The sequence below is a fragment of the Malurus melanocephalus genome, unplaced genomic scaffold (genome assembly GCF_030028575.1).
Source record: "Malurus melanocephalus ecotype Western Australia unplaced genomic scaffold, MMel_1.1 scaffold_5, whole genome shotgun sequence".
NCBI lineage: Eukaryota > Metazoa > Chordata > Aves > Passeriformes > Maluridae > Malurus > Malurus melanocephalus.
In genome coordinates this window covers 4,606,199-4,621,821 of record NW_026623237.1, presented here as the reverse complement: position 1 = coordinate 4,621,821, position 15,623 = coordinate 4,606,199, and the positions used below count along the sequence as shown (strand labels likewise).

At 33.8% G+C, this 15,623-nt stretch overlaps 1 protein-coding gene across 1 annotated transcript in view; it reads right to left on the bottom strand.

Moving 5' to 3' along the window:
* The window catches only part of DNAH8 (dynein axonemal heavy chain 8), a 114,262-nt gene that overhangs the window by 59,140 nt on the left and 39,499 nt on the right, over positions 1-15,623 (bottom strand). The window contains exons 28-42 of the mRNA XM_057369934.1: positions 14,545-14,780; positions 12,330-12,434; positions 11,270-11,383; positions 10,614-10,676; positions 9,584-9,684; positions 8,511-8,648; positions 7,078-7,318; positions 5,858-6,057; positions 5,313-5,466; positions 5,057-5,220; positions 4,813-4,915; positions 4,157-4,261; positions 3,702-3,863; positions 1,697-1,921; positions 581-753 (exon numbers count right to left, since the gene is read on the bottom strand). Of these exons, the coding sequence (XP_057225917.1) occupies positions 581-753; positions 1,697-1,921; positions 3,702-3,863; positions 4,157-4,261; positions 4,813-4,915; positions 5,057-5,220; positions 5,313-5,466; positions 5,858-6,057; positions 7,078-7,318; positions 8,511-8,648; positions 9,584-9,684; positions 10,614-10,676; positions 11,270-11,383; positions 12,330-12,434; positions 14,545-14,780 (2,284 nt within the window). The remainder of the gene's footprint in view (positions 1-580; positions 754-1,696; positions 1,922-3,701; positions 3,864-4,156; positions 4,262-4,812; positions 4,916-5,056; positions 5,221-5,312; positions 5,467-5,857; positions 6,058-7,077; positions 7,319-8,510; positions 8,649-9,583; positions 9,685-10,613; positions 10,677-11,269; positions 11,384-12,329; positions 12,435-14,544; positions 14,781-15,623) is intronic.

Below are 15,623 nucleotides of genomic sequence, written 5' to 3'. Positions count from 1 at the left end.
GAAGGAAGGAAGGAAGGAAGGAAGGAAGGAAGGAAGGAAGGAAGGAAGGAAGGAAGGAAGGAAGGAAGGAAGGAAGGAAGGAAGGAAGGAAGGAAGGAAATTCCCAAGAGGCAAAAAGAAATTCAGTTCCTTGTTAAGCCACTTTGTTTGAAACAAAATGGCCATTTGCTTGCCATGAACAGCAAGGGAGTGCATACAGCTGGAACTTTTTCTTAGACTTTCAAAGCAGTCACAGAATCTTTAGAGAATCTCTTATTACAAAATTTGAAATATTTAACCTAATCTTCTCTTTAGTATACTGTCAAACTACATTTTACTTTATAACCTTTAAACAATGAATTTCTGTTACTAAATGTTCTTTTTAAGACTGGGCAGTGATAAAGGAAATAGTAAGTGTACAGGTTAGTGAGACTCTATTTTACCTTTTCTAAAAGTTTATATTAAGCAAATGTATGAGAATTTTTCCATGAATGATCTAGCCCACACAGGATTTAACTTAGATTGCATCTCTTTAAAGATAAATGCTAAATAAACACAATAGATATAAAAAAACCTCCTTATCTGTAATTGCTTTTCTAACCTGTCGGTAAGAGGTGTTATAACCAGACGATCAGTGCAACCTAGAAATTCATTTTGGTAAATAAAATCAACATCTGTAATTGATACAATGACGTGGTCATAATCCTCTTTATAGTAGAATCTAGACTGCTTTAACCACTCAAAATCAGTTGGTGTCCTGATGTTCATTTTTACCTTAAAAGAAAGCAAAAGTGTGTGTTATAACCAARCATCTACATTTATTGTCTTTAACAACTGTGATAAAATGATTATTGCTATGTGAATAATGAGTGATTACTCAGATTAAAGTTCCTGTGTAAATAAACTTAAATACAAAAAGCATCACATAGCATGTTCAGATATATGCTAAACTGATACTGAAAAACGTCCTGATTGCTTAACCCAATCATCCCAACCTCTGTGTTATCAAATAAATCTTAAACTGCTTTGGTAGGATGGTCCACTTTCCAAGTGAGAAATGCAAATAGCATACTGCTAAATCCATGAAACACATTGCAACAAAGGGCATGATGAAGGAAGGATGGGACTGAGGCGCAGAAGCAAAGTATATAATCTGAAAAGCCTCTAGAAATATGTGAGGGACAGTATTGGAAGATGCCATTCCTCAAAGAATATAGGAATGGTAACAATTCAGCACAGTCTCAAAACTTCAACTMCAGGATTGCAACAATCTGCTGACTTTAGAAGGGTTTTTTTTTGTGTTCTATGTAGTCTCCTTAGGAAAGTGCAGCCATGTGCCAGCTGAGATTCTGTRAAGTCCTGAGCAAATGATGTTACAGCTACAATACCCTCAGCAATCTCAGCATTTTAAGTTATGTAAATAAAAGTAATACAACTGTTTTTCAAAGGAAGGAAATACTTTAAGTTTTGTCTACCAAAAAAAAATCCTATAGGAAGACATGGAAAATTTAAACTTTCTAAGAAAAGCATAAATGCTTGGCAAAAAAATATTTAGTTGACAGAACTAATTAATGGTATTCCAAGTAAAATTGTATTATTTTTACTGCGGTGAAAATTATGGACATCTTTCTCCTATACACGCATACACATGTAACTGTAGCTACGACACATARGAAAGAGAATTATGATGGAAAATGCATTTAATTCTATACTTTACCAAATCATCAAAAATATCACGCTGATGCACATGAATGGTAATAAGTGTTTCAAATTTCACTCTCTCAAATTTGGAAAGATCCTGTGTGGTCTGGCCAATCAATGTATTCAGAATATCCAGAAATCTGGCATTGGTTATATCCATAATTTTTTTGTCATCCAGAGCATTGCGTAGAGCTTCTTCTCCATCACGTGTCCACAATATCTGAATTCCCAGTAATCCAACCTAAAAATATAATACATGAAAAACATACAAACTAACCACTTGTTGAACTCTACCTGTGCTGCAGAAGCCTTAGGAATAATAGGAACAACAAATTATGGTGTAGACAGTTCCAAAATACCTCTATGTCTAACATGAATCTATCTCACCGGGACACCATGCCTGAATAAATTGACACTGCTGCACAATCTGCTGAGAAGGCACTCAAAAATTTTACAAAATTTTGTCATATGGAGAGATATACACAAACTAAGGACCAGAGTCAGTTTCACTTCTAATCCTTTAAAGTACTCCAGTAATGCAAACCTAAACCGGCTCTGGRGGCAGAAGATCTGAAAATTTCCCATTGCCAATTTGTAACAAATTAAAGAACATTAAAATGCTGTGCATTTTCACTAAACATGGGATGGCTTGCCTTCTAACATTTTATCATGCCTGGAGTACAGCCTAGAGCATACTGAAATACAAATTCTTTTGCTTCCAAATAAATCCAAAGAGTTTTAGGATGTTGTACATAAACTACTGTCTCAGACTGATTTTAATTTACAATACCCACAACAAAAAAAAAGAGACATGAGCAGTGTATCCCTTCATTACCTTTATTCCCCACATTTCTATATGCACAAAGCACCAAGCCCTAAAAATTTTACTCAACATCTCTTCCTACATTTCTGGCTCCCTATGCCCATAGYGAGCTCATGGCTGCAGAGTTTGTGTATTAGAAGATAGCCTGATGATTTTAAAATGGTGAGATATCATAAGTAGAGTCTTTAAAAAAATAAATTTTAGAATGACCAATTAGTCAAAGGAAAACAAAAAAAAAAACCCAACCAACGAACCAAACAAAAAAATTGGATRTGACTATTTTATGCTAACTATAACAGAAGCTTCTGAGCCAGGAAAAAGGCAGTTGGAAGAAAACATTTCATTTGCCAGCATTTTTCCCAATTTGTTCTCTCTTCTGTAACGCAGCTTTATTTTATAAAACTTTCTTGGCCAAACCCTTCTAAGACAATTTTTTGAACACAAGAACATTTGGATTAGCAAGACATGAAAAAAGATCTTTGCAGATGCTAACAAAGCCACATCGAAATGTCTGACATGCAAACAAGACACTCCTTATTTGTTTAAGGCAGTGRAATTTTTCAAATAAACACTACTGAGACAATACTAATTATGTATAATTATGTCATAAATACAGCTTTAAGATAATTCTAGTAAATACTTTTTTTTTTTTTAAGTAGCAACATACTGGCCAATTTTAACATTTGCAGAATTTTAATTTAGAAATTACACCTAGCACTGTACCAATCAGCAAATTACAGATTCAGAATTTGCACAGGATGGGTAACAGTTTGTTACTTGATGAAATTCATGAACTATCCGTAAGATGGARTAGTTTCTAGAATCCTTCAACATAGCCTTGTACTAGGACTACATTGTCATGGTGAAAAATATATGAACTATGAGGGATATCCTAAAAATTATGACATAAATAATCATAATCAGAGCTCTCACAATCTTAAATTATGAGAGAGAAATCAATCTGCATGTGCAATTTTATTCGAAGCTGAAAGCAACCCAGTGTCCATTACAGAAAATTTAAGTTCAACTTTATGTTCTGCAAGAGAACTAAAAAAACTAAATTTAAGGTAAATAGCAAGAAAAACATTATGCTATATACTGGCTACCAAAATTTAAGTGATTAAGGATTGCCTTCCACTGACCAGATCCTTCCTCTTGTTTCCTCTTGAACACACATATCCACACATCACATTCTTACCTGTGCTGGAAATTGATTAAGAAAAGTCAGCAACTGATATCCTGGGTCACTTAAGTGGTAAAAAGCTGCCCTAATTATGCCATGCAATGACTTCTGCTGCACTTGCAATAAAATCTTCAACCAAAGTTCTACTGGTCCTTTTGCAAGCACTGGAGTGTCCAACTGTAAAATTAATGAAAATAAAAGGTATGAAATAGAACAAAGTTGCCAACCTTAGGATCAGGAATATGAGACACTACACAATTACTAAATTTCTATTCATGACAGCTACAGATTTTACTTCAATTAATATCCAAGACATTTATTTAATGAAGACATATTCTGGTTTTGTTAACAACAATCCTTGAAATATTTATTTKTAATTAACAATAATTCAGCTTAATATATCTTACATGTTTAATAATAAAATTATTTAACTATTAAAGTTTCTGGAAAAAAAAAAATCAGATAATTACTTGAACTTTTTCTCCTTCTCTTGATATGACTGCCAATATGCGATCATAATCCTTTTGGTGAAACTCTACTTCATTTATGTTGTCAGATATGGAAGTCAGATGTGGCTGTAAGGATAATTTAGGAATCATACAATGTAAATATTTATCATTAGCAAACAGAAAAAATCTCAGATAAGGTTATCCTTCAAAAGTTCATCTAAACCTGCAAAAGTTTTTCTGAATAGGTAATGATTACAGAAAGGATTGTGTAGAATTTTAYCTCTGTCTTCTGTGTTTTCACATTTTCCAGAGATAATCTAGCAGAGATCATAYGACTAATCTCAATCAACCCTCAGTAACAATCCAGACTAGCTGGATAAATTGTGCAATATCCAAAGCAGGAAAGCCTCACAGGGTCCCTTCTATTAGTTTAGTTGTGAAAGAAACCACCAGCAAATCACTTGATGAAATCATGTTCTAGTGTTCTGAATTCTGAAGATTGTTTTGAATTACTGGTATCCATTTCACATATTGTTAAAGAAYACAGAGCCACAAACAAAATTCTTTTTCAAGCTAACTTTATAAAAAGAAAATKTTTCCACTCTATGTTATTAAATGCTCCTCCATATTCTATTTTTTTTTAATCTAAATAGAAAAAAAAATCACTAAGTTTGTACCTGGATTGTATGAGAATCACTTGCTTGTCCAAGAATTTCAACAAGTGCAGGATCAGAAATGAAAAAGAATCTTGGAAACAGCAGTCTTTTCTTCTCTAAATATCTTTAAAATTGAACAAGATTTTTATTAAACTATTACAGGTTGTAATCTTTTCTATATAGGGGTGTAAGTAAGACTGAAATACAATCAATGTTTCATACAATATATATGATAAAGAATTAAAAATAAAAAACAAAATCATACCCTGTAAGTGATTTCTGACATACTTCCAACTGTTCATGTAAATGAGGGAGAAGCTGCTCCATMGTATCATCTCCAACACAGCAGGCAACTACGTTTGGGTTTTCATGAGCTCGTTGCATTATTTTTACCCATGATTTGTCAATATTCTGAAAACGCTTTGCTTCCTATATATACCAAAACCAAAGCAAAATCTATTGAAAATTACTGCACAGAAAGCTTTTAGTGAACAATAATAGACAAGCATTGTAAAGTTTACCTGGGGTAACTCTTTTGCAATATCCCCCGCTACAAAAACAGCTTCAAGATAAATCCAGAGGTTCTGCACAACAAGCCATTCTTCTATTATGCGTGAAGAGTTGCTTAGTTTATAAACCCAGCTCTGAATTTGCTTTTTAAATGCCGTATTGTACCTAAAAGAAGATGAGAAGCATAAATTATTTAATTCTAAATAAATTTATTATAAAATAAACACTTACAACAGTGAGAAAAAAAAACCCAAACCCAGAGCAAACCAACTCTTTTTTCACTTAGGAGAGGAACAACCTCATGGAAAGTTTTTACCAATTCGATTACATTGAAGTATACTGAGATGAAATATCAATATACTGTCTCAGTTGAACGTATATGGAACTCTTTCACATAAGGATGTTTTTCCTTAAGTCTTGTAAAATTTTTTTCATAAAAAATTGAAATATTTTTCATTAAAAAAAAAATCAACTCAAATTTACTACTAATTTAGCTCAGTAGCACAATTGTTGCTATATCAGTGTGTTTGTGAAAATGCCATATATGAACATGTACCTATTGGACAGTAAAGAGTCAAGAATCATTAAACTGTCCTCCATCAATATCATAATGTCTGCTGATTCATTTCCCCKTAACAGTAACTCTCCTCTTGTTTTGAACTGTGCAAAGCTCAGATTTTGGACTCCCCACGTTTCAGCTACTTGAGATAGTTTGGCTTCTATATCCTTTTCCTTCATAGCAGATATGCATATATCCTGCAAAGAAAGAAACACTTTTTAGATTCTCCAGTCTTGTGAAATTAAATCCTTCCGAATACTGCACACCCAGTAACCGAATATTAAAAAATGCMGGTATCACACTACAAATTTTAGTCACTCAAATTACTTGCATGCATAACTGAAAAATACACACTTGGAAATGGAGTGATACATATTTTCAATGGTTTCACWTTTTATTTCAGTGTAAAAAATTTTTGGATCACAATTTACAAGGTTGAAGAGTAATAGTGAAGAAGACCAGGCAAACTCTGACTCTTACCACATTTCAGTGATATAGAATCACAGAATCTAAGACTAATTTAAGATGGAAAGGTCAAGTCCAACATGCTATTCAATTCAGATTTTAATTCAAAATTAAGCAGATCACCTTGTGCTTCCATATAAATTGAGTATGGAGGCAATAAATCTTTGCATATGAAAATTTCATATGAGTATTTACCATGAGTATTACCAAATACTTTCATATGAGTATTTGCCATATGAAACATGGAAACTCCACTGAGTTTTCACAAGTTACATGGGATGATTTTTTGTTGTAGGGTTCAAAAGAAGCCATAATAATCTAGAAAAATCWTAAATATTATTAAGAATGAAGTCTTCATCTAGAATTTCTGATTTATCTACAAAACTATAAAACAATGACAAAGGTAAAAAATTACATGGCCATGACCATTTGAAGTTTTGTTTGCAGAYTTTTTTTCCTGTTAGAAAGAGCTAAGAAAATCACAAAAAAAATAATGCCAGGAGTAATGGGAAGAGGTTATGTAAAATTAAGTGTCCAGAGATTCGAGTTGCTACCTCTGCCTTTGGTTACACAGATAAGAGCTTCTAAATAAAACAGAAATTGTTTTAAACTAGTGTGGTCTCATTGAGAGTCAAGTACCTTAGTCAAGGACCTTAAATTATTTTTAAAGAGGGTCACCATTTTATAAACAATCACATTATTTTTGCTGACAATATAAAATTAAAAAGGAGAGAAAAAATGTATGTGCCTACCTCAATATCTTCTTTATTTGCAAGAAYTGGTGCTTCCAAGATGTCTCGAAGGCAAAAGGTTTCAGATTCTATATCAAATTGTCGTCCTACTGTTTCAGCAATACGATCCCAGTGTCTTTGCTTCATTGCTTTGTCACACATCATTTCCAGCACAGAACAAATCTCAATAAAATCCTCAATTCTTTTCTTGAGATCTGAAAATGCTTGCCAGTGGTGGAGACCTTTAGGTAGTCTACGGCACCTGCAGTTAAAGTGAYACTGTAGTAAATGTCTTTTCTGTCAAAACAGAATTGCTTAAACAACAGTTTAAACGAGGAAATATCAAGTAGATTGTAGTAAGGTCAACATTTTCTATGTCTGCCAGCCTACCTATTCAGGAAAGCTAATATGAACTCACTACCGACAAATCATAATATTTAATAGTCTCAAACACAGGTATTTTCCCTGCAAATAAAAAACAAATTTAAAGCATAGCTTATCTGATGGTTATCATCAGAAACTCTTCATTGGAAAAGAAAGAACAAAGAAAAATTAGTTAAATTTCACACATGAAAGCTTTGTACAAATATAATATTTACTTAAATTTAAATACCACTAATACACATGGCACTTATTAACACGCCAATTTGGAGACAGACATGAAAATGAGATAAATATGACCACCTCCTCCACTTTCGGTTGTGGTTTTGAAGCTATTCGCTAATGAAAATTATACACATCTAGTGTGGAAAAAAGTCCTGAGCAGAACAGTTAAATAAATATCCATCTCTTTGACCACACTACTAGTGAGCCTACACACCAAGAACCGACCAGGTGACCTACCACGTGAATGCTTTATTGCAAATGATAAAATATATCCTTAGAAGGAAAAACAATAAAGCCTTGGTTTTGCATCCTTTCTCACTAATTTTTCTACCTCCTACTGACACAATTTCATATTTCCAATCAGGAACAGTACAGCAGCATGTGTGTGTCATAGTTATGTCAGTGCTGGGTGCTCACCAGTATGTCCATGTTAGTTAACTCCCTGCTTGCTGTCAAATTGGATGCTAAACACCTGCCTGCCTTCCTCCRAGGCAGAAAGTATTTTGTGCCTTGTTATTCTTTTGTTCAAAACCTAAAATCAATGGCCTAATCATCCCAGTTGAAGAACTCACCTCCAACAAACAAAATTTCAGTCCTCCTAACCTCTTGGCTGGTTTAGCAAATGAGATTGACACTTCAACTGATCATTTGCCCTTCAATTATCAAAGCTGCAGGTAAAAGGCTGGTTAGCTAGAAGTGTGGTGTTATTTCATTCTTTCTTGAGTAATCTAATTRTTTATGATAAAGCTTATTCATGGAAGCTTTGATAACTATATCAAATGGCTTTACTGAACTCACCTAAATCTTMATGCATTCAACATCTGTTACTGTGCATATTTTAAACATACCTGCCTTGAAATTCCAAAAGTTCAGTATTAATTTTGTCAGTATCTATGTCTGCCCAAAGTATGTCATTATAGCCGTTGATAGTGCCTATTACAGTATCATATAATCCATACAACTTCTGAAGCAAGCCCAACTCCTTCCTGGGAAAGAAGAAGCAATCATGCCAATAATTACAATCAGCTCTCTGAGTATCTCACATTACTTAAATACATGATATATGTAAAAAAAAAAAAAAAAAAAAAAAAAAAAAAAAGGAGGACAATTCGAGTACATTTCTTAATGCAGAAAATAATATTTCATAAAAAAATGCACAAAAAAGAGTAGATGGCTTTTGCTAAGGACCAAACATTCACGCTGAACATATTTGTGGAAAGTTTTGCTTTTGTCTAGTTCTCCAAAACTCCCATTAGTCCAAAAGAAACCAAGGTTATATGTCCTGAGGTGGCTCTGTACTGCAAAGCAGAGCATGGCAAGTGGAAACAACTAGTCAATTTACTTAGAAGCACTCTCTGAATCTGAACCAAAACTCTGCTCTAAAAACAGCCAGAAACAGTCAGATGTTCACCTGGCGTGAATATCATCAAACTATTGAAATAGCTCATGCAAAAACTTKAGAGTCTGATTATTTGTATAACTGCTCAAAAATTTAGACTTTCATAAAAGCTGTAGTTAAATTCTTAAATATATGATAGTCACCTTTCCTTACATTTTCTTCTTCAATTTCTACCATAGCTTAATATATRACACTGTATTTACATATCTAATTTTATATATACATTTCTATTTATATATATATTTCTATTGATATCTATATGTCTAGAAAACGTCATATTGCTCCTTTATATAGTATTTATACGCATTAAAATTATCTGGCATCATTCTGTTATAAYAATAAATAAATACAATTTTTGCACTGACAAATTCTTCAGAACTTTTAATTTACATTTAAGAATTTCTTTATTTTATTCAAGGCAATGGGAAACTTGTACTTGGTAWTATTTCCACATTTGGTGTAAGCCTAAGACTTTCTAACATACTCAATACACACTGAAGAMAACCATATTTCCACAGTTACCTGACTTTATGCAAAATGTCATAGTCTGTGACAGGCAATCCAAACAACCGTTCACCAGACGAGTACGTGATGTACTTTCTCCACATATCATCAAAGTAAGCCTGATCAAGTTATGTTTCGTACAAACCAAATGAAAACAGAAGTTTATATGATTTAATTTAAGACTGTCTAAAAATGAATCATTAAACAGTTTTAAACTTCCATTGACTCTATTAGAAGTATACGTAAAATAACTGGAAATATTTTTGATCTAAACAAATACGTAGCCTGARGGAAAACACCAGAGTGCCAAACAACACAATTACTTTCAAAGTATAACTGCTGTCCAAAGGATATGGTTGCCATAGAAAAATGAAAAGAGGAATGATTTTAGTATCCCTCTAATATGCATAASTACAAAGCATTCTCTTGGCWAAATAWGAAACACAGCAAATCTAACCAGAATCACTCAATTTTGATTACATAGTAGATGCATTAGAAGGATTAAGAACCTTCTGTTAGTCACTCAGTGCTTTTCATAAACTTTGAAGTTACTTTTTACAATCTACACAACATGTAAGACTGGCAAAAATACTACTCAAGTTACTAGAACTTGTAGAAAAAGGAAGAAGTATTAAAAAGAGAGCAAATACTGCTCATGGACCTGTGAATTAAAGTTCATAACAGACAAATAACAAGTTGAAAGACAACTGTCTAATGAAAAATCTGATCTTTTGAAGATTAGAAGATTGGCTCATGAYTGCTTTGTAACCTAATTTCTTTTCAGCCATTATCAAGGTGTCATAATTGACTCTTCCCTTTTCTACTGCTTTTATTACTTCAAATTGATAATTTCTGCTCACAAAATATAAAGAGAGAAGAAAGGTTATAGATCAACCAATCCTTCCATATTAAGGAAAGCATTACAAGAGAGAAACTAGAGTTCACATAATATTACACAGTATATCCAAATTATAATTTGTTACATTTGTTATTATAAGAAAGAGCAGATTTATTAATTAGTTGCAAATGCAACRATTTACTTTCTTACCTGAAAGACCTGCAGCCTCCTACTGGCTTCTTGAGGTGGAATACTTGGAACCATAGGCCCTTCCTTGCAAATTAGCAGTTAGAAAATTGWAAGTTAATTCTCAAAAGTGACTAAAGGCCACTCTATATTTACAGATCATCACAGAATATGTGGGGGGCTTTTTGATAAAATTCCAATCAAGTTATGTATCTTGATAGTGCAATACTCACAATGGTATATACTCACAATCTAAAAAAGGTAACTTTTATGCAATTGAAAATTCTTCACCTTAATTAAATTCAATAGGACTAGACTTTATCTTTTCATACTTAGTTATTTTGCTGAAAATGACAAAACCCACGCAGTGTTCCTTTTTAATGTTGTTGAGCGTGCAAAGATGCCTAAACATGTGCTACAGTTTCTAAATAAATTWGTAATTTATAATTATGATTTCATAACAAGTTGTACCACCAGGACTTCTTTTCTTTGTTTACAGAGTTGCATGCATTGCTATTTCTTCATATTGAGAAGTTTGACCTACAATGATGACTGCTTAGCAGCCATGGCATCAAACATCAGTAGCCGAGCAGAATAAAATTCTGGCAGCCAACTCCTGCAAACCAAAAACACTGAAAAAGTAAGCACAAGTCTCACATGTAACTACTAAATTAATTTACCGTTTCATACGCTGTTTCAAAATTTGATACTTCCTCCCGAAAAACCTCAACTGCTTCTAGCAACTCACTCTTAAATTTGGGCTGAACTTCAACCAACTCATCTTGAACTACAATCTGCCATGGAAAAGATTAAAATAAAAGTTATTTCTGTAAGAATCAGGAGCAGATATTTGAGTTATACATAAACCAAAATTMTAAATACAAGATATCAATTWTTTAACAAWAATTGATTATTTGAAGCTGAATAATTTTTTATCTTTTTATGGGGCTATATGTTCAGTTTTTTAGGAAAATGTAGGGAAAAATCCAAACCACCCCAACTGAAAATGGTAACAAGATCTCCTATTGACCTTTAACAGAATGGTTTCATTACAAGGGGGTGACAGAACAAGAAGATCCTATTCTCTTTCTTTTCTCCCTCCATAAACCTTGAACACCAAGCTATTAGAGTCATCTGCCTCACTGATGGCTYAGCCTTCTCTTTAAAAAAAATTCTTTTTCTTTGTTCAAAAGCTTGAGAGCTGGACAAAAATGTAAAACATACTTTTGAGTCCTTTCCTGAGTGATTAATCTGTGGAACAGGATATACCTTAATCAATTAAAAAAATTATCTACATATTTCCATTCCATTTCCACCWCCTCATTGCATAAAATACTCAATAATCATGGAGCTTTTGAGGGATATAAGACTGTCCTAAACAATAAAGGTAAATGTGCAACCACCACATAGGGGTAAGGACACTGGCAGAGTACACACTTCCTAGAACAAGATAATAAATTCCCTGAATGATACAGAAACTGGAATGAAGGAGAACAGAAAGAGCATTTCCCTTCAGGTTTGAAACATGTATCTAAAAGCTACAATAATATTTAAATATTAAAGATATCTTAAAAAAATAAATTCAAAAATGAATGTACTAATGGAAGAAATAGACAGTAGTGCATAACTAAYGTCAAGAGTGAGAAGCCAAAGGGATTCACAATTGGTCTCCTATTCTCATTCATAMTCTTAAGAAATTCACATGTTTTTCACCGATGGGAAATAATTTTATATACTTACAGCTTGGGCTTTTAATTTACTAAAAGCATATCTCATTGAATCAACACCTTCTGATTCCTCTTTTGTAATTTCCACTTGAAATGCATTTAAAATGCCATAGGCTTCCTAAATAAAAAAAAAATAAAACCTTAGGAATGTATTATAAGTTCATTTGAGGGAACATAGACCAAATTTTTTAAAAACACTTTGGAGAAAATCTGTTCATATATTTTAGGCATAACTAGTTTTTTGAAATAAGGATGAGGAATGAAGAACTAGGGAACAAAAGCAAAAACCTAGTTCTTCAGAGATATCTTGGATGAAATAATAGGAAAACATATATAATAAAACCCATAAATTTAATGTTAGAAAATAGAAAATATTATAATCTCAATAGTATTTTATTCCAATTATCTACATTCCAACTGAAGGCAGATTTTGGTGAATTTTTCCTGACTTCAAATAACTGTGCACACWAAGTTACAAATTTCTAAATATTTTGCCRTATCATCTAGAAAATCTTCATTGCTAAGTTTGCTGAACARTTAAATACATRCACATGTATCTATAATGGAATGAAYCTGTCTTAGTGCTTGTTCTCATGTGCATTTGTTTGCATATCTTCATGATTTTCCTTCTACACACACTGCATTATTTAAAAATAAGTTCATTTTTATATTTTATTCAACATTTGATGGACTCACTGCATTATGTCCATGTTTGCCTTGTATTGGRAAGCCCAGCACTGGACACAGCACTACAGATAAATCTCATATCCCAAAGTAGAGGGAATTATGTCCCTCAACCTGTTGAYAACACAGCTTGTAAAAGGTGCAGGAGACCCTTAAGCCCCTTTGTTGCAAGGGCACTTTTCTGGCTGCTGTGCACCCACAAACTCAGTTCTTTTACTGCAAAGCTGATTTCTACCCCAGCCTGCACTGGTGCCTAGGGTTGTTCATCTCCTGGAGGAGGAGAAAAAAGGATCTAAGAGTTACTTGTTAACATGACTAGCCCTACTGATATCGACAGAGGTCATTGTATTAATATAGAAAGGAAGTAAATGTTTGCAAGATATATGGAATATAAGTAGTTTGGGAAAGATCATTATCTTAAATATTCATCTCAAAGTGGCAGAAGCATACTAATAATAATAATAAACAAAAATGTTAATACTTCATATTTTTTAATACCTTTTATTTATTTATGAAGTTTGCATCATTTCCTACACATGTAAAACCTAGCAAGAAGACAGTSACAGTGCTGAACTCAGTTCCTCTTYCTTGTTCTATTTAACAGCTAGGAGTATGATTATTGTATTTTGAAGACTAATAACGTTTAGTAGATGTGAATATTACTTTAAATGTTTAAATTATTTATCAGGTTCTTCTTTTTGATGTAAGACTAAGACTTTCTAACAGTTGATACATACTTGAGAGAGCAGCTGTATTTCCAGTTCACCKCTACATCTTTTGATTACAGAATTGATTGCTTTCTTACAAACCACTGCATAAATTCTCTAACAAAACCCACTTTCTTACCATTAAACTGGCAAAAATGACAACAGTTACTGGAACTCCTTTCTAGTGTCATAGATCAGTTTTCAAGAAAGAAAACATTATTATACAGCAAAAAAATTTCTTCAAAAGATGGACRAAAATATAAAATTAATGTGTTCTATTAAGCTGCTTCAGAGAGAGATAATAAATACAAAGTACTATTAAAACATAATGAACTTGTTTTAACTTATTTCAGCTTCTGTCTTATAGAAAAAACTAAAAGACTCTTGCAAGTTTTTGACAGCACACCATGATGTGTGGCTCCATGARCATTCTCTGGCTATATTTCAAGGGGTTAGATAATCAAGATGTCCGTTCACACACAGAGAAAAGGTAAGAAGAGGGTTAAGGCTAAGAAAAGCAAAAGGGAGCATAGTGCTYCCTTGTCTTATGTTCTCATCTTATTTCTGCATGTTGTCTCCTAGACTGTATTTGTATTATAATTTGAGAAAGATTTTTTTTTTCTGTTTTGTATTAATACAGAATCTACCAAATTATCTAATTCATCATTTATAACTCCCCCAAAATAATATTTTGTTTCRCAGCTTCAGCCTAGTTCCTTCAAGACAGTGAACTCATTGTTAGAATTCAATGYTTATCTCATCCTGTGACAAGYACTATGCRTATTAYTATTATAAATAATAATATTTATTCAATATAACAAAYTAAAGTCATCTTACTTCAATAGGTCCCATAGTAAAATCTATTTCTGTTCTCTTATCTTGAATGAGAGCTAAAGCTTCCATTGCTAATCTGACGTCATCTAAGTCAGTCAGAGGTCGAGACAATCGCTGTAGGTATTCATTCATGAAMGACACCATGTCTAGCAATTTCTTCTTATATTCTTCATTTAAATATTGACAAAGRACCATCTTCCAGGAATTGGCTTCAATTGTTAAAGCGTTTTTCAGTGGTCCTGGTTTTAGAAAACAGGACAATTAAAAAAAAGACTCAATCTATATACAGCTGGATAAACACATCATGTGATGGGTGAGCAGCTGGCTCACGGGTTGGGCRTGAAGGGTTACAGTGARTGAGGTGACATCAGACTGGCAACCTGACACTGGTGGGGTTCCACAAGGCTCCACTTTMGACCTTGTGCTCTTCAACATCTTCATGAATGACTTGGACATAGAACTAAAAGGGTCACTGAGCAAGTTCGCAGACTAGGTGGAGATGTTGACTCCCCTGAAGTAAGGGAGGCCCTGCAGAGAGATCTCTACAAATCAGAGACTGGGCAATCACCAATCATGTGAAGTCCAACACGGGAAAGTGCTGAATTCTGCACCTGGAATGGGGCAACCCTGGATGTATGGACAGGCTGGGGAATGAGATGCTGGAAAGCAGAGYCAGGGAAAGAGATCTGGGGATCGTGGTCGATCACAAGCTGAACATGAGTAAGCAGTGCCCTGGCAGGCAGGAGGGTCAACCAAGGCCTGAGGGACCTCAGGCTGGGATTGCCCTGTTCTGCTCTGCTCAGGAGTGGCCTCACCCCAAGTGCTGTGTGCAGTTTACATTGCACCACAATGTAAGAAAGACATTAAACTGTTAGAGAGCATCYAAAAGAGGACATGAAGATGATAAAGGGCCTTGARGGGAAGTYATATGAGGAGTGGCTGAGGCCACTTGGTCTGTTCAGCCTGGAGGAGACTGAGGGGTGRTCWCTTCTCTGTGGTGACCAGTGACAGGACACGGGGGAATGGCCTGAAGTTGTGTCAGGGGAGGTTTACATTGGATATTAAGAAAATGTTCTTCACCT